The sequence below is a fragment of the Lissotriton vulgaris genome, chromosome 1_1 (assembly GCF_964263255.1).
Source record: "Lissotriton vulgaris chromosome 1_1, aLisVul1.2, whole genome shotgun sequence".
Lineage (NCBI taxonomy): Eukaryota > Metazoa > Chordata > Amphibia > Caudata > Salamandridae > Lissotriton > Lissotriton vulgaris.
In genome coordinates, this window is record NC_141685.1 from 1,608,986,133 (window position 1) to 1,609,013,261 (window position 27,129).

At 42.8% G+C, this 27,129-nt stretch overlaps 1 protein-coding gene across 1 annotated transcript; it reads left to right on the forward strand.

Annotated features, from left to right (window-relative positions):
* Positions 1-4,123: 4,123 nt before the first annotated feature.
* LOC147750879 (vomeronasal type-2 receptor 26-like) lies at positions 4,124-25,928 on the forward strand. Its single transcript, XM_086931614.1, has 2 exons — positions 4,124-4,244; positions 25,006-25,928. The coding sequence occupies exon 2, from the start codon at positions 25,008-25,010 to the stop codon at positions 25,926-25,928; it is 921 nt and encodes a 306-aa protein (XP_086787740.1). The 5' UTR covers positions 4,124-4,244; positions 25,006-25,007.
* Positions 25,929-27,129: the final 1,201 nt, after the last annotated feature.

The window sequence follows — 27,129 nt, forward strand, 5'->3', positions numbered from 1 at the left end:
TCGTAGTATACATCGATAAGGAGTAACCAGTGTTCGCATCTCAGCGTGGTTTGCTACATTCACATCATTAGTCTTTTTGAGATGAGGTCCAAATTTTGGTTTAAGATAGTAAATAGCTATTTTTAACTTTACTACCATGTATCAAATAATCCTTAGTAGGTTACAGAGGCTGAGGTGTAAATAATGTGACAGACATAACGAGCACACATGTAGTTCAAAGGCCAACTTCCAATAACTAATAACATAGTCAAGGGAATTAGGACAGAGATGTTTTAGCCCAGTGTATCCTGTTTACTTGGTTATGTACCAGGCTATATTTTCATTTAGGCCTTTCCGGACAGTGTCCAATTTCAAAGTCCAAAAGCTTTCTAGTTTTTTCCTAGCATTTTCTTAGGATTGTCCTGGTCTATGTTGAACCTTTTCCAAAATACACCACTTTAAGTCTGATTCCTTATGACTACTGTCAAGACAATGCTGCACTATGGGGGCTGTTACTTTCTGAGTTCTCACTGCAGATTTATGCTCACTGAACCTGGTACAAAATTCTCGTCCGGTCTCACCATTGTATGCGAGCCCACACGGGCAAAAGATTATATAGACAATATTACTGCTTCTACAATTAGTAAAAGATCTAAGGTTTACTCTCATATTGTTATAGTTGATAACATCTGTTACCATTGCAGCCTCGCATGCATGGCATGCCTCACATCTGTGTTGCCCTGTATCATCGGAAGCCCAGTGATCGATGTTTGGATTCCTCCAGGTTTAGTTTGATTTCTGGTATGCACCAGACGATCTCTCAGATTTTTATTGCGTCTATACGCTATCAGGGGTTTAGGAAGTTGTGTTTCTTCATCATTGATGTCTAAGATTCTCCAGTTTTTATTGATGATGTTTTTATTCTTGTAGTTGAGAGATGAGTGATTAATGACACACGTGATTCGTTCAGGTTGTGTACGTTTGGTGCCACTAAGGAGAGAATCACGATCATAATATTTCGCTCTCTTAAAAGCTTGACGTATCAACGATGGGGATAGCCTCGTTTAATCAATCTCTCTGTTAGAACTTCACCATGTACTTGGTAGTCCGATAGTTTGGTACAATTGCGGCGTATCCTAAGGAATTCTCCAAAGGGAATTGAATCTTTCTGGCAGCGTGGGTGAAAGCGGTACAAAAGGGGGTGGTAATGGACGGAGCATCTGAGCCAATCAAACACTCACACCCAGTCAAAAGATCTGGGTTTAATCCATCATCTTTCTTTAGCCCACTCTGCCACCCCAGTTCAGACATGGTTATATGCAAATCAGTCTGACCCTGTGCCTCATCATGGGAACAGTCCAGCCCGAACTGCCAAGCCATGGCTTCCCTGGACCAGAAACAAGCTTCCGAGGACCGGTTTCTCGCATTCCAGCCGTCTTCAGCCCGGCTTGCTTGAATCCAGTGGCAAAGTGAACAAGGGACTCACGTCTGAGCATACCCTGCCACACTTATGGCGGCCAAAAGCGGTATAAAAGGGGGTGGTAATGGACGGAGCATCTGAACCAATCAAACACTCACACCCAGTCAAAAGATCTGGGTTTAATCCATCACCGTTCTTTAGCCCACTCTGCCACCCCAGATCAGACATGGCTATTTGCAAATCAGTCTGACCCTGTGCCTCTAGGGAACAGTCCAGCCGGAACTGCCAAGCCATGCTTTCCCTGAACCGGAAACAAGCTTCCGAGGACCGGTTTCTGGCATTCCAGCCGTCTTCAGCCCGGCTTGCTTGAATCCAGTGGGTGAAAGCTTCCATATTGTAGGATGGTGTTTTTAGCGGTTGGCTTCCTGAAGAGGCTTACCTCCAAGACACCATTTCTACCGGTGATTTCTATATCAAGAAATTCCACTTTTTCAGTATTATAGTTTGAAGTGAATCTCAAATTTGGATCACTTGCATTTAACCATAAAATGAAGTCTTTCAAATGTCTTTCCTCACCTCTCCACACAAAAAAAATATAATCTATAAATCTTCGCCACAAAAAAACTTTTTCAAAAAATGGGGCAGTTTCGTTATATATGTTTGTCAGTTCCCATTCCCCCATGTATGTATTCGCTACACTGGGGGCACAAGATGCCCCTATACTTGTCCCTTTGATTTGCTTAAACAAGGAGCCATCATCATCAAAGAAGTTGTTTAAAAGTACAATCTCCAGAAATTGTAATATAAAGATATCCGGTCTATTGTTTGGATATCTTTGCAAGAGGGTTGCAACTGCCTGTAACGCTTGACATTGAGGGATGTTGGTGTATAACGCCTCAATGTCAAGCGTTACCAAGAAGTCTTGTGATGGATCAAATGCTATTCCTTCAATCTTGGCGATCATGTCTCCTGTGTCTCGAATGAAAGATTCATACTTTTGTGTCAAAAGACACAGAAATGTGTCCACATATTTAGATAGTGGCTCCGTGTCTGAGCCTATCGTTGAGATAATTGGTCGCATTGGGCGTTCACACACATTCTTGTGTGTCTTTGTGAGACCATACATAGCTGGGAGTACTGGGTATGTTTTATTCAAAAAATCATGTTCTTCCTCACATATATAGCCTTCTTGAAATGCTATTTGTGTAATTTCTTTTATCGTAGCATTTAATCGTTGTAGTTCTCTAGGATGTGCTGGCCTATAATTTTCCTTGACATCCAACATTCACAACATTTTTTCATTGTATTTGGACCTATCAAAGATGGTGATACCCCCACCCTTATCACAGGGTTTTATGATCAAATTGGTATTCTTTTCTAGTTTATTCAAGGCTAAATTTTCATTCTTTGACAAATTGAAATGCACTTCATTAGTGCCCGTCAGTAGGCGTGTAACATCCTGTACTACCCTGCGTTCAAAAATTTGTACTTCAGGACCTACCATGTCTAATGTAGGTGTGAAGACTGAAGAAGGTTTACAACCAGACAGATTATCATTTGCTTGTTCTATAGCTCTGCCTTGGAAAAACTTCTTTAGCCTTACTTTTCCGAAGAAAGCAAAGAGATCTTCATGAAGTTTAAATTTGTTAAGTGCAGTGCAGGGGACAAAAGAAATACCTCGACTCACTAAACTAGATTCATCATTACTCAAAGTTGTTGAGGACAGATTATAAATAGGTAATGTATCTGCACCATCCATAGTAGTTTTATCTATCACCAATATTGTTGGTTCCTTGTCTTGACGTGTTGTCTACAACTGTGTGCTGCTCTGTAGAACTTGTAAAAGCTGCCTTAAATATTTTGATACACTATACGGTGGACTATGTTTTTATCTCTGTATGTCTTGGAGGTTCTGTACATTGACAAGAACGTAGGGGCATATTATCAACAAATAGCGATATTTATCGCTAAGTAGGGTTAGCGGCAATATTTTTATCGCCGGGCATCACCGGTTTTTATCGCTGAGATAACTTGCTATTAGCAAGGTTTATCTCAAAAGCGATAAAAATCAGGCGAAATGCATGAATATCGCTGAGTATACAGCGATATTCACGCATTAGCAATAAAATGCTCTTAGCCATGTTATCCACCTCCCATTGGATAACATGAGTAAGAACTGGTCTGAGCAGGAGTTGGTTTTTGGCGATAGCGGGAATATTTCCATCGCTACACCTGCCTTGCTAATAGGCGATAGCGACGTTAGCGACTGCTTTCAGACGCTAACAGGTTGGGTACGCCCACTTTGCATGTCATTAGCGATAAATATCGCTGATATGCAAAGCGGGCCCCAAACCGCTCGATATCGCCTAAAAGCTGTCACTAACATCAGTTAGCAACAGTTTGCTAATAGAGCAATAGAATTATCACCGCTTAGCGGCCGAAAACGGCTGCTAAACTGGCGATAATTGCCTATCTCCACCCTCTGTAATATGCCCCGTAGTTTTTTAGAGTAAAAAAATACCCTAAATTGCCTGTGGTTTCTTAAAGTGTACGAGTGTCATAGGTCCTTTCATGTGTGTACAGATTTATTTTATGGCACCCCAAGAGTCTTATTGCAGAAAGGTATAGAATGCTTAAACTTTGTGGATTATATGGGTGCATTTAAATAAATAAAGAATAAAAATGTAACAGGCACCCATTTCGGTTCCTTCCCAACTGCAGGCTCCGAAATCTGTCTGTAATGAAAATTGCCCGCTGGGATACAGGGAAGCTGCGAAGGAGGGAAAGCCCGTCTGCTGCTTTGATTGTATTCTGTGTCCTGAAGGCGAGATTGCGAACACAACTGGTGAGAACAGCAGTGAAGATAGACATGTGCTTGGATGATTTAATTAAACAATTTGACATTCCTTTAAAAACAGAGGGGATTGAAAAGAACGTGAATTGCGTTTGGCGCCAATGATCGTGTGAACATTGCAGTGCAATTACCGTAACTTTGATTTTTTGTCCTATGTTCGACTACACTATTGTAACAGATGTAACCTGTAACTTGTAACTCACTGATCCACATGTGCAGCACCCTGATACCTCCGGGTCTAGCCAGCGCTATATAAAACTCTTCAAATGAATAAACAAATAAATACATGCTTGGATCCGGAAAAAGTGTGCTTATGAAACACTAACCAACATACTTGGTGACATATAGTACCTTGAAGTCCCCTATATGGAAATTCCCCTTGATATAAAGAACCTCTATGGCGGCCTTCTACTGTTTTCAAGAGCTTAAATAGGAGGTGATTCTTTTACCTATTTAGTGGTACTAAATTTGCCAACCTTGGGAGTCTAAAAGGCGGAGTCTGCCTTTTGGAAATTGAAAGTCATTACTGAACTCTCAACTGTCAGCAGTGAGGGCTCAACAAACTGAGACTTCCTGCAGCATACTTTAGAACATCCACAATTTGCATTTCCTCTTATAAATGTAACCTACCACTGACCCAAACATGCTTACCCACTACCTAACATACTTTTCCAACATCACAAAAATCTGGTAAGCTGCAGTAACCATGCAGTGTCGGGGCAGAATATCGAGTTTTTAATATCTTGGGACATAAATATCACTTAAAAAAATACAGTTACTACCAAAATAATTTGGCCAGAATATCATAGGAAAGAATATTGGTTTGTTGGTAAATAATATGGTTTCAAGTAAATTGTCTTTTAATACAGTTTTCTTTAATATAGTTGTGATATAATAGGTTTAAATCAACATATTAATTTTAGTATTGTCAGCATCATTGCTATTTTTTAAAATAAAGTTTGTAGTTGTGTTTTAGTAGTTTATTTTTAAATGTAATTACTAATTTATAATGTAGTAGCCGGTTGTTGGGCTTTAAAGGGACTACGGTTAGAAGTTAATTAAATTATAATAAGTTTAAATGTAAAGATATTTCAGTTTTGATTGAATATTTTATTATTTTTAATAGTAAGGCTTCTTTTACTAATGGGAAACAGGTTTATAAGGGAATAGAGTGGGAAGGTAATTTGATTAAAATCTATTTAATTTCAATGTAAATTGTAATGTGTATTGTTATTTGTAATCCCTCTGAGGTCCAGCTGTTTCTCTCCTGTTGTTTAGACTAGATTAGGAATAGTAAATGTAACCTTGCTAAAGTCCAACACTCTGAAAAATTAGGACTGGTTTGCAGTGCCCCCCACACACTTTTTGCACCCATTTGAATTCCAGGTGCTGTTTTTTTTTTACTCTGATTGTGCCCTGGGCTGTGCTTACCAAACCACGGCATGTGCTCTGATTAAATGTTTATAGGCAAATATACTTATAATTGGCAATGAAAGACACCTGTAAGTCACTAGTATATAACAAGGGTGGGAGATTCAAACTGCCTATAAGTCCCTAGTATATATTAGGGCAGGGAGGTTTAGATGCCCATGAGATTTCTTGCTGTAGAGTGTGCACTGCTGAGTTACCTGCTGTCATTTTAAAAACCAGGCCTGCCATGCAGGCTGCTTTTTTCCTTTCATAGTGTAGGCCAGGGACATCAGACACACCACAGGAGGTGGCGCCAGCATTGTGGAGGGAAGGCACAGCCCTATTCAGGTCCCAGGTGCAACTCCTCCCTCCCATCTACATGCAGGTCTCTCCATTCAGTCCTGCGCTGACTCACCATGTCTTCTGGAATCCCCCAGCCCCTGTCACTCAAACTTCAGAAAAGGAATACACAACCTAGCAGAGGCAGGCCTGGATAGTTAGGCAAGAAAATACCTGCTTTCTAAAAGTGTATTTTCAAACACAGAATGTTAAAACCAACTTCACTAAAAGATGTATTTTATCATTCTGAGTTCAGGCATACTAAACTTGAATTTCTACCTAGTTCCCTGAGTCAGTTAGGATTATAAGATGTGATAATCAAACTTCCCATTCTGGCCTATAGGGAACAGGTAGCCTTGCAATAGTGAAAAACAAAAATGGCTGTAATTCACTATTAGGACAAGCCACACACACCAGAGCATGTCCTACCTTTTACCTACAATGCACCCTGCCCCTGGGCCTCCCTTAGGGGTGTCTGAATTGAAGAAAAGGGAAGGTTTAGGGACTGGCAAGTGGGTGCACTTGCCAGGTCGAATTGGCAGTCACAGACTGCACACAGGCTCTGTAATGGCAGGCCTGAGACACACTTTACAAGCTGCTTCAGTGGGTGGCATAACCAGTGCTGCAAGCCCACCACCAGCATTTGATTTACAAGCCCTGGGCACACATGGTGCACTGTACTAGGGTCTGACAAGTAAATCAAATTACCCAATCATGGAGTCACTAATTAGTACAACAATTTAACATAGGGAGCACCTGCACTGTGGCAATGAATAGCAGTGGCACAGTGCCCACAGCATCTAAAACCAGCAAACAGATCAAAAACAGAGGAGGTAATCACAAAAAAATGGAAGGGAGACTCACGCCAATGATACCAGGTCTAACATTCACTATTTGTAAAAAATATGAATTTTATACACACTTTATATTGGTTACTTTAAAATTCATGTATATTAAAACTAAGTCAATATTTTTTTCCAGTTTTTAGACGATTTTTACTTCCATGATATTTTTGACTTAATATTTTTGTAATTTACATTTGAGGTATAAGAACAAAATATTGTGGTAAATTATATTTTCATCAACAATGTGTTTTACTATAGTATTTTGTCACTTAACCAGCCATACAACACTCAGTTGGAAAAGAACACCTCATCGCTGAGGGTAAGTGAGGCTTAAGGTCATGAAGAGGAACCATTGTAACCTTTAACACACCCAATATAGCATCTTTCTATTTCACTAGAGACCATGTTGAAGTTATGTGATGTGATGCTTTAATGGTTAAGATAATTTCTTGCTAGCTCATCCAACAGGAGAAACTAAGACCATTTACTTAAAAAAAAACCTTTAACCTACAATTTTTCTCAACGATCATCCCTTTTGCTGGCTCTCTTCAACACACACTGCCCCCTCCCCACTGCATTTCTCAATAGTTACACAGTTAGATAACACATGTATGCTGCTTGAATTCAAATATGCAATAAGATGTGGAATCAAACAGAATATTATAGGGAAATGCAGAATTGCTGCTTTTGTGAGAGCCAAGCCCCAATATTTTACTTCACCCTAATATGTTGATGATCCAAAAATGTACCTTTGCCATCTCAGCTATGGCACCCTTAAGCAGGCAATAAGAGTCACCCCATTTCTTGCCGTTAGGCTCACAAAATCAACTTAGCAAAGTAATAGAAACAGTGTCTGGGATCACTCAGTATTTTTGTTCTATATCAATGAAAAGATAAAGTGGGTAGCCAGAAATCAGGATTATTTTAAGGAGGAAGTCATCAGGATAAATAGACAGAGTCCCATGAGGAAAAACAAAGTCTCTCAACAGTCGGAGGGTGTCACTAGCAGATCAAGGAAAGACTCTGGCTCAAACCCAAAACCGGACTTTTTATGCACATTTCATACATAAGTAATAAGCAAAACTGCAAATTCAGCATGACAGGACTGGAGATAACAAATACTGGATAAATAAGTATGAGGATTATCACACAAATAGCTATGACACTAATCCATTTCTAAGGCAGAGGAAATCTTCCATTAGTTTACACAGTAAAAGAGAAGTCCAGATAAGTACAAAGCAATATGAAACATTTTTGATAAGAGAACCATATACTAATGTTTTAATAAGCTTACATCAGAACATCTAGCGTAAGTGTCCTTCAGAATGATACTTTGGGTATACAAAGTAAGTTGTGTTCACAGTGCATGCTCGTTAACGAAAATTACACAATAATACACATTGTCCTGTGCACTGCGAAGACTGCAGGGAGTGAAAACATGCAGGGGGATATTGATTGGGAGGAGTAATGAGCAGGAGCAAGATGAACAAATACCCAAAACAAAGGGGCATATTACCAAGGAATAGCGATATTTCCCGCATAATGCGCTTAGCAGAGAAAACATGCTATTAGCAACGTTTTTCTCCATTGTGCTAAAATATCCAGCGATAGCGGGGAAATGCGTGCATATCGCTGAGAATACAGCGATCTTCACGCATTCGAGACGAAATGCTCTTAGCCATGTTATCCACCTTCCATTGGATAACATGGCTAAGAACTGATCTGGGCAGGTGTTAGTATTTGGAGATATTCGCGCTTAGCGCGAATATTTCCCTCGCTACGCCTGCCTTGCTAATAGGCAATAGCGATGTTAGCGACTACTTTCAGTCGCTAACTGGTTGGGTACGCCCAATTTGCATGTCATTAGCGATAAACATCGCTGACATGCAAAGCGGGCCGCTCGCTATCGCCTAAAAGCTGTCGCTAACATCAGTTACCGACAGCTTGCTAATAGGGCGATAGAATTATCGCCGCTTAGTGGCCGCTAAAGTGGCAATAATTGCCTATCGCCCTGCCTGAAAATATGCCCCAGAATCCATTTTTAATAAAATAGTGTGATTACAAAAATGTGGCATAAAAAAGTACATTAATAAACACAATTCTCAGCCTCTTAATAAAACATTTTTCCGTTCAACATTATTAATTCATTACAGATATGTTCACTATAAAAATCATTAGTATTTAGAAAATAATTTTTCACTGAAAATTGCAAATTTTTGAAAAAACTTCTACACTGTCACCACGTGCAAAATGATGACAATCAATCAAATATACTTGAGAAGCAGCAAAGTAAAATGCCTCTCATTAGACTAGAACAACTTTATCTCCAGCCATGGTCTGGACATACTCTGTGGGTCCTCCTCTCGAGCCCTATCAATCAATTAAAAACATTAGCATTTTTTACAATAAACATTCTTTTCCAGTCAGGTGAATCTCAGTACCAAATATGTGTTCTTCTACCTCTATCACCTCAGTGGGATTCACCCCTTCTGCAAACTCAAGATCAAATGTCTCATCAGAAATGTGTGCAACTCGCATATCGATTACTGAGCAAAGTTTATGGGGGTCTCCTTAAGCAAACATAAAGGGTTTTATTATGAGTTTGGCAATGCGATGGACAGCCAAACCCACTGTGGCGGTTCAGCTACTGTCACACCGGTAGTCCAACTGCCCTATTACAAGTAAGGCAGTCAAACTGGCATGGCATACCTGATCCCAGGTGGTCTTGCAGCAGTCTGAGGCCCCTAATATGCTGACAGTGCTGTTGCTGGTGGTGAGGAAATGAATGGGTCCCTACAGGGCCCACTGCTGCCTCTGCACCAGGGGATGCATGCAGGGGAATACATGGTGTGTCCTTGCGTATGCGTGCACCTCAGGTTCCTACAAGACATGGACTTGACCATCCATGCCCTACAGGAGTGTGCAATCACTTACGAGCCTTGGCACTGCACCGCTGAGGGTCAGCAGCCGCAGGACCGCCCGGCCTGGATTTCAGTCACCATCCAGTGGGCAGTCTCAATATAGCTTTGGTGGTGTGGTAGCAGGGAGCTGGCATGGCGGCCTGCTGCCACACCACCAAAGTCACAATAAAGCCCTAAATCATCAAATCCAAATGCTGAATAGAGCCTCGAAGAGCACAATCCAGGATATCTGTATACACTTTGCATCCCATACAGCCCAAACAGATGCACCCAACACCGTCTCTCACTATTTATTCCTGTAAACATTAAAGCAGTCCATGAGAAGGTCTCTCTATCAACAAGGAGACATCATATCATTGTGCAAACAATTGAATATCACCCTCACCCAACAAGCATTTGTGTATTAATGATTTAAACTGAACCAGCATTTTTTCACCATCCTCTCCTGCTCATCCTGTGCTTCCATCAGTCACATGACAGCCTTGCAAAAACAATAAAATAACAATATAACAATATAGAATATACATGTTTGCCAAATCCCCATTAACCAAAGCCGCCTGAAGCAAAAACTTAACATGGTTCCTCTTTTGAAAATTCCTTTTTTACACTCTAAGCAGCGTCTTGGTATCATGGACACACTTTAGTTGGTAATTCCAAATTGATGCAAGCAGAGTATGCAGGGGTTATCTGAACAAAACATCCAGCATCGCAAAAATATGACATCATATTTACCTAATGGAAAATGGGTCACATATATTTCTTGATTTTAAGTACATTTCTGTGGATATAGGACAGATTAAGGAGCTCTAGGAGAAGACAGCAGATGGTGACAGTCAGTGTTGTTTTAGCAAATAAAAAATACAAATTTGGAAGCGGGACAGACCATCATTTCTAAAGCTATAATATATACGAGGGGATAATAAGGTCATGGAGCCTTTTTCCACTAATGTAATGACCTGTAATTTGTCTTTTGAAAAAAAAAAATCGACAGTCTGCCTAGCTGTCATGGCATGATGACATGGCTGACAATGTGCTGTGTCTCTTTAGGTTCTTTAAGTGAGACGTATCTGCCACATTGGTGAGGAACTCCTATTGAGGTGACTAAGGCTTGGTGAAACAAGCTGTGCCTCCACAGCTTTAGCTATTTGACTCATCAAACTCAAAATAAGACCCATAACCTTTTTACAAATCTAACGTTATTAATTTTCAATTAAAAAGCTGCTAACATCAACTCTTGCCCCTTCTGTGTAGTCTCCAATATCTTATCTAAAGACCTTTCATATGAATGTCTTATATTATGTCCTCAATTCTTGGAGGTGAGAGGGACCCCTCTCTGATATATAGTTCCTTGTATTCATAAATACCCTCCTGGAGTGACGCACCACCGCTGCCTTTGGTTACTGTTGCCATGGAAATTCTCAGTAGACCTTTGTGTGCCCACATACTAACTGTGTCATCGTAGTGTTCGCCAGTCATAGGAGGAGCTCAACCTACATTCTCTAGCAACCACGTCGCTGCAACAAAACTCAAGGCCTCAATTAACCTTGCTCTTGAACAACATATATCTTTGATGCAGCCACATCACTAACATTTTGTGAAATATATCAACTAAAATGGTCATCACTTTACTGCTTTGATTTCTAATGGTTAGGAATCTCACCATATTTAATATATCGAATATAGGGATATTGATACGCGAGAAAGTGAGTAGTGACTGGGGGAACGGCCAGGAAAGGGGAGGAAAGAAACAAAGACAGGGAAAGATGTCGGGCAGAATAGAAAGAAAGCAGTGACTGGGGGAAGGTGGTGGGTGTGGATGCAATGAAACAATTGCTGGTAGAACTATCTGGTCTTCCTTTTGGCAGATTTGCACATGTGGTCAAGAAAAATGCTGTCGCTCCCAGTGCAAGAGAGACAATGTCAGAAGTGGCTGACCTTTTGCCCTGTACCTTATGCTACGGTCCGCAACCTCAAAATGTAAATGACAGTTGAACAGACCATTGTATGAAAATAACCGATCCAATTCCTCTCTGGAGATGTATATATCTATGCAGTTTTCATGTATTAATGTTTTTGAGTGCAATAGGCTATCTGAGTGCCTGCAACTGTTTCTATGCCTGACCTAAAGATTGTATAGGAAATGTAGGTAGAATTGTTTTATCGGAATCCCATGAGAGAATCCTCCATCAGTAAAAACTAAGAAGACTTTAAGCAAGATGGCAGTTTTTTATGGAATACAATCTAAGTGAAATATGAATTTGCAAAACTCAGTAAAAAAAGAATCTGCAAAATAATTTCCAATTATATGTGCACATGCAAATTCAAAAAGCCAAACTGCAATGCTTAATACGTATTTATTGACTGTAATTATTCCACAGAAACAATGACTTGTATTTCTGAACAATGCTTTAATACTATTAGGACCATGGAGCCGAGTATTGTACCTCTGTTTCTTTACTACTTTTACAACAGCTACATAAACATGAAACCTAATACTGGGCCCGATTCACAGAACTAACTTAAGACAAAATCCTAAACTTACTACCATTTTGGTATTCACATAAGGCACTTTCTCATTTTGGTATTCACATAAAGCACTTACTCATTTCGGTATTCACAGAAGTTAGGAGTCCTCACTTTAGTACTCCTAAATGCCTTCTGTGAATACCGAAAGTCTTAAAGTAAGGATTTTTCTCAATTTAGGAGTAGTAAAGTTAGTACTCCTAACTTTAGGACTCCTAAATGCCTTCTGTGAATACCAAAAGTCTTAAAGTTAGGATTTTTCTCAGTTTAGGAGTAGTAAAGTTAAGACTCCTAACTTTAGGACTCCTAAATGCCTTCTGTGAATACCGAAAGTCTTAAAGTTAGGATTTTTCTCAGTTTAGGAGTCCTAAAGATGGGAGTCCTAATTTTACTACTCCTAAACTGAGAAAAAGCCTAACTTTAAGCCTTTCAGTATTCACAGAAGGCCTTTAGGAGCCCTAAAGTTAGGAGTCCTAACTTTACTACTCCTAAACTGAGAAAAATCCTAACTTGAAGCCTTTCAGTATTCACAGAAGGCCTTTAGGAGCCCTAAAGTTAGGAGTCCTAACTTTACTACTCCTAAACTGAGAAAAATCCTAACTTTAGGACTTTCGGTATTCACAGAAGGCATTTAGGAGTCCTAAAGTTAGGAGTCCTAACTTCTGTAAATACCGAAATGAGTAAGTGCCTTCTGTAAATACCAAAATGAGTAAGTGCCTTCTGTGAATACCAAAATGGTAGTAAGTTTAGGATTTTGTCTTAAGTTAGTTCTGTGAATCGGGCCCTATGTCCTTTTTCAACAAGCAATGAACCACTTTTTCACAAATTATTAATTGGAAATTAAAAGCATGACAAAAGAATTATACCAGTAATACCTTTATTACTTCAACATCTGATAAGCAGAAAATCTGATGCTACTTTTCAAACCTTGAATATGATTTCCTTCGTCTTCCTCCCACACAGTCCGTCACTGCTTCTGGGGGAGCGGTAATGCTCATCTCTATGTCTTTGATAGAATGTAGACTTTGCCTAATGTAACTCAGTATTCAATACCAGGACATGGAAACATCTTTAGATTGATTCAAAGCTTTTCTTTCACATCTATTGGTTGGTTCACTGTCACAATAATCTGGTAACAAATATCGTTGACACAAATATTGTGTCAAAAAAATCACGTTCCTATACATGAAATGTAAATGACAAAAGTATTGAGAAAACCATATTATGGAAGTAACTATCACTCAGGAACAGGTAAAAATGTGTCTGTGTGTGTATGTATATATATATATATATATATATATATATATATATTACCTACTGGCGGTCGCCAGTAGGTATATAGAGTTAGGATTTTTTCTCTATGGAACTTTTGAAAATTCTATGTCTAATAACTTTAACGTTTGTGGATGGAATCGGCTGAAATTTTCAGGAAAATGGCACATTTTGTTTCTGAGCAGCCCCTGAACATTGGGGGGGGTTCTGTCAAGGGGGGGGCCGAGAAAAAAGGGGGGTCCTAAAACGCGTTTTTCCCATTCATTTTTCCATAGGGCCTTTGGCCTCACTTTTAGCTCGAACGGCTGAATGGATTTACACGAAACTTGGCAAAATTATAGGGACTGTTAGCCCGATGTGCCTTTGCTGGGTCTCAATATGTGTGCTCCAGTGGATTTTGAGAAATTAACGTTTAAAAAAACAGATATATCTGTGACAGCGTCCCAGATAGCGCTCCAGATCGCGTACTTTTCGCGTAACGGAGCTTTGCGTAGCGAAGCTGATTGGCTCTCCGGTGTCTGTCAACATTCTAAACAGTCCGGTGCGGCCGCCATCTTGTCTCTCGGTAGGATCGAGAGACAAGAGGAGGAGAAAAACGAAGGGGGAATTTAATGAAAGGGGGCAAGGTAGATCCCTCTTGACCCCCTAGGAATGATGTTGGGGTTATTAAAGGGTCCCTTGGGGCAAATAATAAAAATTAGATTTTTCGCGGTAGAAGCGCTTCTCGGTTCGCGAACCGGGTCGCAAACTGGTAGCGAAACGTGAATTCGCCATTTTGTGTTTCGATTTAATTAAATTACTAGATGGAGTAAAAGCAATGTGAGTATTGGGTATAAGGGGGTATGGGAGACGTATCCTGACCCCCTATGTTTTCTGAGGGTGGTTGAGGAGGCTCATATATGTTGATACTTGTCTTCCAGCGGTTGCGCGTGAGCGTTTTTTTTTTTTTTTTTTTGCCGCTTGACTACTGTTAACGTTCGATTCGAAGGAAATTAGGAAGTGTTGATCGCCATTTTGACACTGCGAGTAAATATATTGTTAAAAATAATTGTTATAAATTAATCCGTATTAATAAACATTATGTGCGCCATCTTGCTTTTTTTCCAATGCCACACTTTTGTCGTGCACGGCAGCCATTTTAGATGCCTTGACCAGACCCACTCTCTGCACGCTGCCGATCCTCAGCATGGTTCCCCACCCTCGCAAGCATCTCCCCCACGCACTGGTCACCCCCGCTCTCTCTCCCATGCATGGCCCAGAAACATCCTTCCATCTGCGCTGTTCTTCTCTGAGAATCACACCCTGTGCCCGCCCGACACCTCCCTTTCACCCTATTCACTACCGCACCCTCTGACACTCCTCTTCCTCTGTGTCCAATTGTCCAGGCCGGTCCCAGGCTATCACCTAGCCCTGCAGATGTAGTTTATGGCCCCAGCTGTAGAGAATCACCCCTCTTCAAAGGAGTTACAGTAGATCAAGGCCCCCACCCGATGAGATCCGTCACACCACACGCGTTCCTACTATCTGATAACCATCCTGTATTGTGCTTGGGGAGGGGATTCTCACTGTGAGGGTGTGTGGGTCCGAGCCTGAAGTGGAAGATTCCAGGGATGCCTCTTTGTACATCAAAGTTTTTACAATTATGTGTCACATTAAAAATATATAGCACTCCAACAAAGTAGTAGGATTATAACACTTTAATAACTTATAAATATATACAACGCAACAAAAACAGTAAATACATTTAAACATTTTTTTGAAAAAAGAAGCAACAATGGTCAGTAGCTGTGTTTTGTGCGAATAGTCCCAAGGCAGCACAACGTGCTGAGTTCTGGACGGCACCCAGGTGATGTTACCTGGGTGCCGCACTGGTTTTTGGTATCCTACAATGCAGCTCCGAAAAACGGCGTGGGGCGTCCCGGGGGGTGCGGGGGGAGGCCTCGTCAGTAGCGGTCTGTTGTGCGAATAATCCCAAGGCAGCAGAACGCGCTGAGATGTGGATGGCACCCAGGTGATGTCCAGTAAGTTGCCGCACTGGTTTTGGTATCCTACAATGCTGCTCCGAAAAACGGCGTGGGGCGCCCCGGGGGGGGGGGGGGGTGGAGGCGGCGTGAATGGGCCTCCCCAGGTGGAGGCTCGTCTGCTGTAGTGGGGCGCCCCTTTACCGTTTCAGTTGCCATTCTGCCCGCTTTTGCTACACTGTGCCTCATCCGCCATTGAGCTGTTTATCGCCCGCTTTTGCGGCTACAGCTTCTCGCTCACCATGTAGTTGAGTTGCGCCCACTCTTGCGGTGGAGCGATAGGCGGCTGCCACAGGACTCTTAAAATGGCGGACGGCTCTTCGGATATGGGCCTGATCCACTAAAATGGCCCTGGGACACCTTGGAACTCAGACGCTTGTCTGCTAGGTCTTGGACCCCATTCTCGAAAGCGTCCCCTGAGCCTTGAAGATTTTACAAAAGTCTTGGGGGCCCCCGACTCCTGCAGGCTTCCGGTGGGGAGCGGCTGCCATGATTGCTCGCGGAATGACCACGACGGAGCCACGAGATGGTGGTGCTCTCATGCTGACGCCAGCTTCAGTCTGAAACATCCAGAAACAAGGTGGGGCTTTCATCGTTTGGGAAAAAAAATGTTTTAATCCAATGAAAAGTGTTATTTTTAGGTCATATGATCAAGCCTTCCATCATTAGGAAACCAAAAGTAAAATGAACCAATGAAAAGTTTTATAAACAAGTCACATGACCTGTTATGCGGCATAGGGCTATAAAAAGCGTAGAAAATCCGTTGGCACGTAAGGCGGCGTCAGTAGCGGACCGATGTGCGAATAGGCCGAAGGCAGCACAACGCGCCAATATCCGGATGGCACCGAGGTGGTGTCCAGCAAGTTGCCGCACTGGTGTGGCCATCCTACAATGCTGCGCCGAAAGTCGGCGTGGGGCGCCCCGTTGGCCTGTGAGGTCGCGTCAGTCAGTGGTGGCTGTTTGAGGATCTGACTGCATTGGAAAGCAATGTGATGCTGTGCGTCGCTCCCAAGATGGAGGCTCCTCGGCTGCAGTGGGGCGCCCCTTGGTGTTTCACTCGCTATCCAGCTGAGTTGCGTCCGCACTTGCGGCTACAGTAGGCCGAAGGAAGCACAACGCGCCGAGATCTGGATGGCACCGAGGTGGTGTGCGTCGCCCCCAAGATGGAGGCTCCTCGGCTGCAGTGGGGCGCCACTTGGTGTTTCACTCGCTATCCAGCTGAGTTGCGTCCGCACTTGCGGCTACAGTAGGCCGAAGGCAGCACAACGCGCCGAGATCTGGATGGCACCGAGGTGGTGTCCAGCAAGTTGCCGCACTGGTGTGGCCATCCTACAATGCTGCGCCGAAAGTCAGCGTGGGGTGCCCCGTTGGCCTGTGAGGTGGTGTCAGTAGCGGACCGATGTGTGAATAGGCCGGAACCAGCACAAGGCGCCAAGATCCGGATGGCACCGAGGTGGTGTCATAGTTGAGAGTTCTGAGCAGCGCTTGTAACACTGTCTGAAGCTTATTTGCACCTGCTGCAGTTTCACTATTGCCCTGGTGTGGCCAAAGATCGCCCATGACATAGGCGGCCGGCTCCCGGGGTCCGGCGGAACTTTTTTCCTTTTCCTTTCTGCATCTTGTCCCACAATCCGTTTGACCTGAAGACACGACCAGGTCCCTGAATGTGTGCAGGGGGACGCTATTGATTGAATCAAAATGGCGGCTTCACACAAAGCTGACTCAAGCGTTGCTGCTGATGCTATACAGACAAAAACTGGTTTTCAGTTTGTACATTCTTCAGGATTTTTCCATTCAAGGCTGGTTGAGAGTTTGTAGAACAATGGCTTCAGATCTTGCCCTCCCCTCTTTTGACTGATGGTTCTTGTTGCCTATCTCTTCTGTTGTCATTTAACTGAACCATTTTTGACTGCCGAAAGGGGCTCTGGTCCGACCGCTGGTTGGTGGAGACATTTTGACTATATCCTGGACCTGCCCGGCCTCGCCCAAAATGGCGCCGGTATAAATGGGACTCGTAACTCCTTGTTGTGTACTGGTTGCACAACCTTGATATCACGAGATACGTATGCAGTTTTGAAGCACATGGCGGGCGGGGACGAGAAATGATTGAATATTTCGACATCCCTATTGATATTAAGTTCTGATGTGTTATTGATTACTGTACTATTGAAAGTTCGAATTAACGTCACCCATGGTACTTGCCCGCAAATGTATATCTAGATAATTTTATTGTAAGTGGCCCTGTCGTATTTTAATTACAAAATGTACGTCCACCGATTCCGCAACTGTTAGACACCTTAGTTCTTGCAACCTAATGGCCCGCTCGTTACGTTCCTCTACAGTGTAAATGTCTCCTCATCATATACGATTCCAGTTTGCTCCGTGGCCGGCCCACGTGGTTATAGGCCCGTATTTGTATACTGACATTTTCACAATAAAGGTTTTTAAAACAAAACATGGTAGTAGTATTTACATTGGTAAAGTTTTTAATTTTAGTCACTGTTTTCGAATCAGTAAAAGGCAAGTGAAATAAAGCAGTCCAATTACATGACGGATAAAAGGTATAATACGCAGGAACGCAGTAAAGATAAATGGTCAAGGGCTGTTGTGTTTTCTACTCCTGCAACATAAAGTGATCGATAAGAATCTGATATTCAGGCGTATCGGCGACTAAGACAGCAGGCCGAGCCTCTTTTGCTCAACGGCTCCGTCATGGGACGAAGAAACGCCCTTTTTCTAGAAAAAGGAATATATTTTACTTGCAGGGCAGTTGTAAATTTTCCGGGAAAGTACATTATCCTGGAACATTATAACATATATTTTTAAGAAAAAATAATGTTCGAAAGCAATAAAAAGCGTAATTTTTAGGTCATATGACCAAGCCTTTCATCATTAGAATAACAAAAGTAAAATGAACCAATGAAAAGTTTTAATAACAAGTCACATGACCTGTTATGCTTACGTTACGCGCTGCGCGCCGCGCCCCGGATCGCTTCCGGGAAGCTGCGCTTCGCGCACCGGAGCACTTCCGGGTGCGCTAACGCGGCTTGTCATATAACGCATTACGCGACAACGTAGGTCTAGAATATAGTCAAAATGTCTCCACCAACCAGCGGTCGGAACACAACCCCTTTCAGCAGTCTAAAAAGTTCTGTTAAATGACAACAGAAGGGACAGGCAACAAGAACCATCAGTCAAAGAGGGGAGGGCAAGTTCTTCTCTACCGGGTCACGTTGGGGCGCTACCGGAACTGATCGAATTGGTAGTCTACAGTATTTCTGGATGTTTCAGACTGAAGCTGGCGTCAGCATGAGAGCACCACCATCTCGTAGCTCAGTCGTGGCCATTCCACGAGCAATCATGGCAGCCGCTCCCCACCAGAAGCCTGCGGGAGTCGGGGGCCCCCAAGACTTTTGTAGAATCTTCAAGGCTGAGGGGATGCTTTCGAGAATGGGGCCCAAGCCCTAGCAGACAAGCGTCCGAGTTCCAAGGTGTCCCAGGGCCATTTTAGTGGACCCCGCCCAAATCTGAAGAGCCGGCCGCCATTTTGAGAGTCCTGTGGCAGCCGCCTATCGCTGCATCGCAAGAGCGGGAGCAACTCAACTACATGGTGAGCGAGACGCTGTAGTCGCAAGATCGGGCGGTAAACAGCTGAATGGAGGAAGAGGCACAGTGTAGCAAAAGCGGGCGGAATGGCAACTGAAACGGTAAAGGGGCGCCCCACTACAGCGTGTCTTCAGGTCAAACGGATTGTGGGACAAGGTCCAGAATGGAAGAGTCATCAAAAGGCAAAAAGTTCCGCCGGACCCCGGGAGCCGGCCGCCTATGTCGGGGGCGATCTTAGGCCACACCAGGGCAACACGACTTGGGGAGGGGGCAGGAGCCAAGCGCCCCCTCCCAGTCCGCGCCACCACACCGTATGTTGAAAATCTGAAGCCATCGTTCTACAAACTCACAACCAGCCTTGGATGGAAAAATCTTGAAGAATGTACAAACTGAAAACTAGTTTTTGTCTGCATAGCATCAGCAGCAACGCTTGCTATCAGAGTGCATGAGTTTCATGCCCGATCGATTGAGCTAGCCGGATCAGGCAACAAAAAGTATAAAATAGTTATGTAAATAGTTATTTAATAAAATGTTTTACCCTGTTACTTTGCTGGTGTGTTGTATATATTTATATTATTTGCATAGAGTTTATCGTTATTTTGGGCGGGGTGGGTGGCGGAGCCGAGCTGTCTTGCAGCCATCATGGTGTGGAGCATCAGTTCATCTCACTAGTTTCGTATTTCTCATGAAGGGTTGTTCCTAATGTTTCTATTTTAGCGAGGTCAAAAAGAGATCCCATTAGTGGCCTACTGATTTTGCTCGATTACTTTTGTGTTTTTACACGATTTTTCACTATCTGCAAAGACTAAACAGAGTATTGCGACTCTGTGCTTGTTTGTAAATAGAGAATGAACCAAAGAGAATCAATTCTAAAACAGTAAATGCTTGGATAACAATCAATCAAATGGAGAGACAAGCAGGCACGATGGATTACAACGGGGGCAAAGGCCTGCGTTAACTACCCTTCACTATCTGCAAAGAGAGAGTACTACTAAGAGAAAAGAGGGGGAGGGGCAGCGTTCAAAGCACATCAGCGTGCATAAACACGAAAATGTTTTTACCTATCACGTACTTGACATTTGACAGCTTTTGATATTTGCTATTAAAAAACCATTGAAATTCACTGAAAAAACCATAGGTTATAGACCATATATAGTTAGGAATTAGCATTTACAGAACCTTATTTTACTCGCACAAAACCATAGAAATTTGCATATATAGTTAGTTGCAATAACTATATATCGCGCACCCGCAATCCACTGCTGATGATGTCACATATTACATCATTCATGACATGGTCAGTGACATCACTGATGACATCACTGATGACATCTCAAATGAGATGAACAGGAGGGAATTCAGCACGTTAAACCTACTAACAAATCCCCTTTAATATGTGACAGACCAAAGAATGTTGCACACTCTGAGCATCATTCACATAAGCATGTCCTGTTAAAATCGATTGAATTACGACTTCACAGTTCTGAATGAAATTCTAGACCATTTCTGACACTTGGGGGCATATTATCAAGCCCCTTATTGCCGCGTTATCTGCACTTTTCTGCCAATAACGCAGCGATATTTGCATTGCCCTATTATCAAGGCAGCATTAAGTCAATTACGTGGCTTAAAGCCACGTTAATTGACTTAACGCTGCCTTGGTAATAGGGCCCCTTTCAAGATAAACTCATCGTGAAAGGGGGCGTGCAGTGGGTGTGCGGTGGGCGTTCCACCGCAACACCCACTCACTTTGACGCTGCCACCTATTATCAAGCTTGGCGATAATAGGTGCCAGCGCCAAATTTAACACCAGAATAATCCTGGTGTTAAGGTGGCGAAACGAGGAGAAATGCTTAATTTCTCCTCGTTTTTGCTTTTTTCATGTGTGCTGCCTTGTGCAGCACACATGGAAAAACCAAAACGCCAAGGTTTCTTTATGTACAGGAAGGTGTCCCTTCCTGTACATAAACAAAACTCTTTTTAAAAATGCGAATTTGTAACTTACATATGTGCTGCATAAAGCAGCACACATGTAAGTTACAAAATGGAATTTAAGGTTTGTTTATGTGCAGGAAGGAACTCCTTTCCTGAACATAAACAAACCTCCCTGCTTGCAGACACCCTTGCACTCTGGTGCAAGGGTGCCTGGGCTGGCGATACCACCACCATCGCAGGGGGAAACACTAGGCTGCACCATAGTGCCCACACCGCCAGCGCTCGCTCCACCTTGAGCCCCATACCACTTTCATACCAAGGAGACTCATGAGACAGAAATGTGGAAAACGGTGGTGCAGGTTTATTTTGCATAACAAGTAGCAGATAAGGTGGGTCATCTTACAGGCGATCCAATGCGGCAGCCCCTCGCTGACCCGCATGCCTAATTAGCCATCTTGCACGGTAAGTCGATGCTCTTGACGGTGCAATACGTTAACACTTTATTTCGTTCTACTCCCGCCCCCCCTGTCAGGGCGGAGCGATGAGGCACACCCCCGGTCGGTTCAGGCCCCCCGACCGCCCGAAGGACTAACGGGGCGCCAACGCTGTTTCCTGGAACCCCCTCGGCTCCAGGTTCTTGGCTCAGGCACCCCTACTGTGCCAGGCAGAGGTATTGACTGTATCCTTCTGCCGCAGAGGTACCCTTACTGTCCATCTGCTTCCAGATCGCCCTGTGACTCCGCCTGCAACACAAAACAGACCATTAGTTGTTCACAACTCGCCTGCCGCTCTGCTGCTGGGTCAGGGCCAGGGTGGGAACAGCGCAGAGCAGCCCAGGAAACGCGGCAGGAAAAGACCGAGCAATGCTAGCTGTGCTAGTTATAGGTCCCGTGAGTCCGCCTCCCGCTTGCTCAGTATCGCCACTCATTGGCCGTTAGAAAAAGGGGGCGGCTCCCGGGCCGGCGCGCTATCGTTCTGTCTCGCTTTAGCTCCCCTTCGCGTCGCGCGGCCAGCGGCATATCCTTGGTCATATGGTGCAGCCTAGCATTTCCGAAGTGGCGTAGAGAGGCGTTAAGCCAAAATGGCTACCGCCTCTCTTCGCCACTTTCTTGATAATATGCCCCATAATTCGGAACATGCCAAAAGCAGCTGAGTTGGAGACTCCTACACACCAATTTGACCACTGGTTGAGCCTGTCCTATAAGGGTTATGACTTCCCAAGCCTACTCTGTAAACCTTCTAAGACCCAGATTGCTTTGTACATTCTCCATGGTGCTAGCGGCTATCACTATCAGCTGGACACCTCCCACAATATCCATTAGAAGTTGAATTTAAACGAAATTTTAGGAAAATCCCAAAATGATGTGTAGTTACATGAAATGCAACTCTGATATTTAGAACTAGAATTTGGCGCCAAATGTGTCCTTATGTTAATTGTTGACACAAGAACACAGTTCAAGCAAAAAAAGAGCAAAAAACCAACTGCTGTGAACAACAGCCACTTGGGTTCTGGTTGTTTACTTACTCCTGCACTATAATGCACAACATGGGCAGCAGAATGGCATATGTTTGGGAATTTCACGCATCTAGTTTAAAGCAAAATTACACAAATTATACCAGCATGATGTAAATCAAACCGAAGCCTACATATTATGTCTTCAATGTCTGAAGGGCTTTAAAATGTGAAAGACCTGAACATAATTATTAAACCGGTGATGACAACAAATTAAGCACAAATAAAGTGAGAAGATTGGGATCTACCAGATTGCCTTTAATGTCTGGATGAGGGAACTTTACCCTCAAGCTGTTCGGCATCTTTCTCCATCCCCTGTTCTAAAATGTGAGGACATCGACAGCTCTGGGTGGTCCTCATGTTCTAGAAGAAACATATTTGCACTCCAGTTACGCCCCCTCTGGATCAGTCACTGTATTGGAAAGCCGATGTGTTTTCCTTCATTTGGCTTATTGTGGCTTGATAAAATCATCCCACAGGGATTTATTATCTGTCTTTGTTTTGTACCAGAATATCACATGACATTATTATGTTGTTCTAAATAGTGTTTATAAAAATATTGGCCCATTGGAGCTAATAATAAAAAAGCTGCACCAACTGGGCCGATTTATGTTGGACAATAATTCTGTCTACAACAAACATCCCCTATATCGAGGTCTGGTCCGACGGTTGTGCCTCCCTCTAGTGTCTCTGTTAACTCTCTGAGATGCAGCATAAGCCACATGGCAACTTTATAGACTTATATACTTCCTAGCAGGAGGGTCTCAATCATGGAACTAGACCACATCCCAAAACCACTCTAAACGTATTTAAGTGGTTGGCACTTGTCGACGGTCTGTCATCATAACAGCTCTATTGGGCCCATGATCCCTGTGATTGTTTTAAAGGGTATCAAAAAAAGGAATCCTTGCGAGTTCCATTTAACTAAAAACACAACTGCTCATGCGATTTAATTGCCATAGAGGCTATTTTTGTCCCTGGAGTGGGGCTGACTTCTGGACAACTTAACATCAGATGTGTTTGTCACTAAGGGGCAGATTTACAAGCCCCTTGAACTGCCAGTACGTCACTTTTTGTGACACACTGGCAGCGCAATACACTGCCCCATATTTACAAGGATAGGAAAAGATACCCTGCGTGGCTTTTCCTGTCCTTGTAAATATGGCCCCTTAACACGCAGCACTTTGTGTGAAAGGGGCGTTCCATGGGTGATGCTGTGGGTGTTCCCACGCAACACCCATGGAACAATCATATTTCCATATTTACGAGGATTCGTAAATCTGGAAATGCGTGTGAATGCTACGCCTCCCCACGGGAGGTGTAGGGAGGCGCAAGGAGGATTCATTTCTCCTAGTTTTTGTTTCCTGTTTCTATGCGTGCTGCATTCTGCAGCACACATAGAAAGAGGAAATCACCTCTAATGATTGTTTTTTTTCAGGAAGGATTCCCTTCTTGCACATAAACAAACAATGAAATAATGCTGTTTTTCAACTTCTATGTGTGCTAATGCAGCACACATATAAGTTGAAAACGGCATTTCTGTTTTTGTGCAGGAAGGGAACCTTTCTTGAACAAAAACAATTTCCCCACAATGCAGGCATCCTTGTACCTTGGAGCAAGGGTGCCTGCGTCGGTGCATGGCAGCAGTTTGTGTGACAGGGCAGGGGGAAAGCACAGAGATGCGACATATTGTTGTAAATATGTTGCATCGCTGTGCTTTGCAACCTAAAGCGGCACGGCGAAGCAGAATAACTTCCTGCACCGTGCTGCGTTAGTTTATGGTCACAACTGGACGGGTGGAACACGCTATCATGAGAAACTCCCCATGATGATTCCTGGATTCAGTCTCATTATATAAGTGGAAATAAAATCAAGTCTTTCAAATCACCAACGTCTATGTTTAGGTCGCACCTCTCCTTTTATGGGCCAAACCTTGTGACACAGAACAGGATTTTTAAGCCACAACATTTTTTCCAGTTCACAAAAGGATATAATTCAGTTGTCTATTAGTTAAGTAGTGCAGAGGGTCCAAAATCACACCAATCTGTTCCTCTTGGAATATTGAGGTGTCCCCATTCCTTATTGGCTCGTGCTCGCCATTGTACATGGTGCAACTTACCAATGAATATACAAGATCAAGCTTGCCGTCATCACCAATATATTCAACCTGCATAGCATACAAGTAATCTTTCTGAACTGGTAACGCTCTCTCTGTGTATGTGTAATGCCTTTAGTGCAAATCACTTTTTCCTTAGGTAGCCTAGAACAATAAACAGTGTTGAGTTGTCCACACAGCTAATGTTGCAATAGTGTCAGCATTTGTTTTGATTGACTCATTTTGTCTACTCTTTGTTAATTTTTCCTCAGGCATGAGGAAATGTCTGAAGTGCGGAGAAGATGAATGGTCCAACCCTCAACGAGATAAATGCATTAAAAAACTTGTGGAGTTTCTACGGTATGATGAAGCCCTCGGTACAGTGTTAGCTGCCAATGCAGTTTTCCTGGCTCTGACCACAGCCTCTGTGTTGCTTATTTTCATCAGGCACAGCGAGACTCCAATAGTCAGAGCAAACAACCGAACCCTGAGCTACCTCATCCTCCTCTCCCTCATCTTGTGCTTTCTCTGCTCATTACTGTTCATTGGAACACCTGCGGAGAAGAGCTGCATTCTCCGCCAGATGGTGTTTGGTGTTATTTTTGCCCTTTGTGTGTCCTGCATTCTTGCAAAAACGACTGTTGTTGTTTTAGCTTTCAAAGCTAGGGAGCCAAACAGTAAGTACAGGAGCTGGCTACCAGTTAAAATTCCATCTTCAATAGTCATTATCAGCGTATTCATACAGGGGACTCTGTGTGTGACATGGCTCCTGTTCTCACCTCCTTTCCTGGAATTGAATGCGAAGGACTCTGTGGAAAAGATCTTCCTACAATGCAACGAAAACTCACAGACTGCTTTCTATTGTATGCTGGGGTTCCTAAGTCTCCTTGCCTGTCTGAGTTTTATTGTGGCTTTTAAAGCAAGAAATCTACCAGATCGCTTTAATGAGACCAAATGGATCACATTTAGCATGATGATCTTCCTGAGTGTCTGGGTATCCTTCCTCCCAGCGTACCTCAGCACAAAGGGAAAGTACATGGTGGCTGTGGAAATCTTTGCTATTCTCTCTTCTAGTGCTGGGGTGCTTGTCTGTATATTTTTCCCGAAGGTTTACATTATTCTGCTACAATCTGAAAGAAATGCTGTAAGGCAGTTTTCCTGTAACAATGCAATATCCAAACTAGAAATAAGATAAATTGATGCAACTAAATGACTGCCATCAAATTAAAAGTATCCAAAACAAAAATGTTTGTGTTGTGACAAATCATTCTCTATGTGATATACATAATCATTATGTTAGATATGATACAAATCATCATACATGAAATTTGATGTAGATCAAATATAGGTCACTGCTAGATCAAGGCATTGCCACTCAAAGAGGCTTTTTCAGTGTTTAGGATTGACAAAGTGTCAATTTAAGTTTCGTATTTTAGTCATAAATGGACATCCTTCAAGGTTTTTAGGACATTGAGCTGAGACGCCATTAGTCATAAAATATTCCTCAGCTATGAGCCTAGAAAGTGAATTAGATATTAACATTTTATTTTAAAAAAAAGAAAGAATGAGAAACCACCCACATATGTTGCCCCAAATGTTGGCATGTACGGGCAGTTAGCTAAATTTCAAAATGAATGCTAACAGTTATTAACATTCTCTAGAAGCTCTCATGCTTCTCCTCTTCTCACTTTCTTCCATCACCCACCTTTGAGGAGGCGGCTCATCCTACCTGCTAGTCTACTAGCAATTGGTCGCCCATTAAATTTGATTCTCCAGAAAGCTGCAAAATGTTTCCTTACTTCAAAATGTCAGAGGGTGTTCCTCCTTCATTGAGACTGGGAGTGGGTATAATGCTGATGGTTTAGCCTCTAGGAAACCACCGCACCTGCCTCGGAGAGGAGTTGGTGTTACTGCTTCTGTATGTGCACCTTTGGGAGTGTAACAATGAGCTTAGGTGCCAAGCCACCTCGCAATAAATGCAAATGAAATGGATATGATAACTCCACTCACATACACACACTCACATGTGCATGAACACACATGTAAGCAGCAACAACACAGTGTTGATGCTGCAATTCAATTAACATAAAGGAAGTTCAATTAGCTGGGAAAGGTCACAAAAAAACAGTTAAGACCATTAAGGAAAAATATGCATAACGAGGGTTCTTCCAAGTTTCAATGTATTCAAGTGTCAAAAATGTAATTTGAATCAGAAGGCGATACATTAATACATACAATAATACAATGTGCCTTTAAGAAATTAAGAAATCACAGCATGTACCTCAAATAATCAAATTAATAATGCCAAAAAACAAAAAGGACCACTCAAAATCTAACGCTCTCTAAGTAAAACAGAGGGGCATGTTATCAAGGGGGTTTATCTCCGCTTTTTTGGC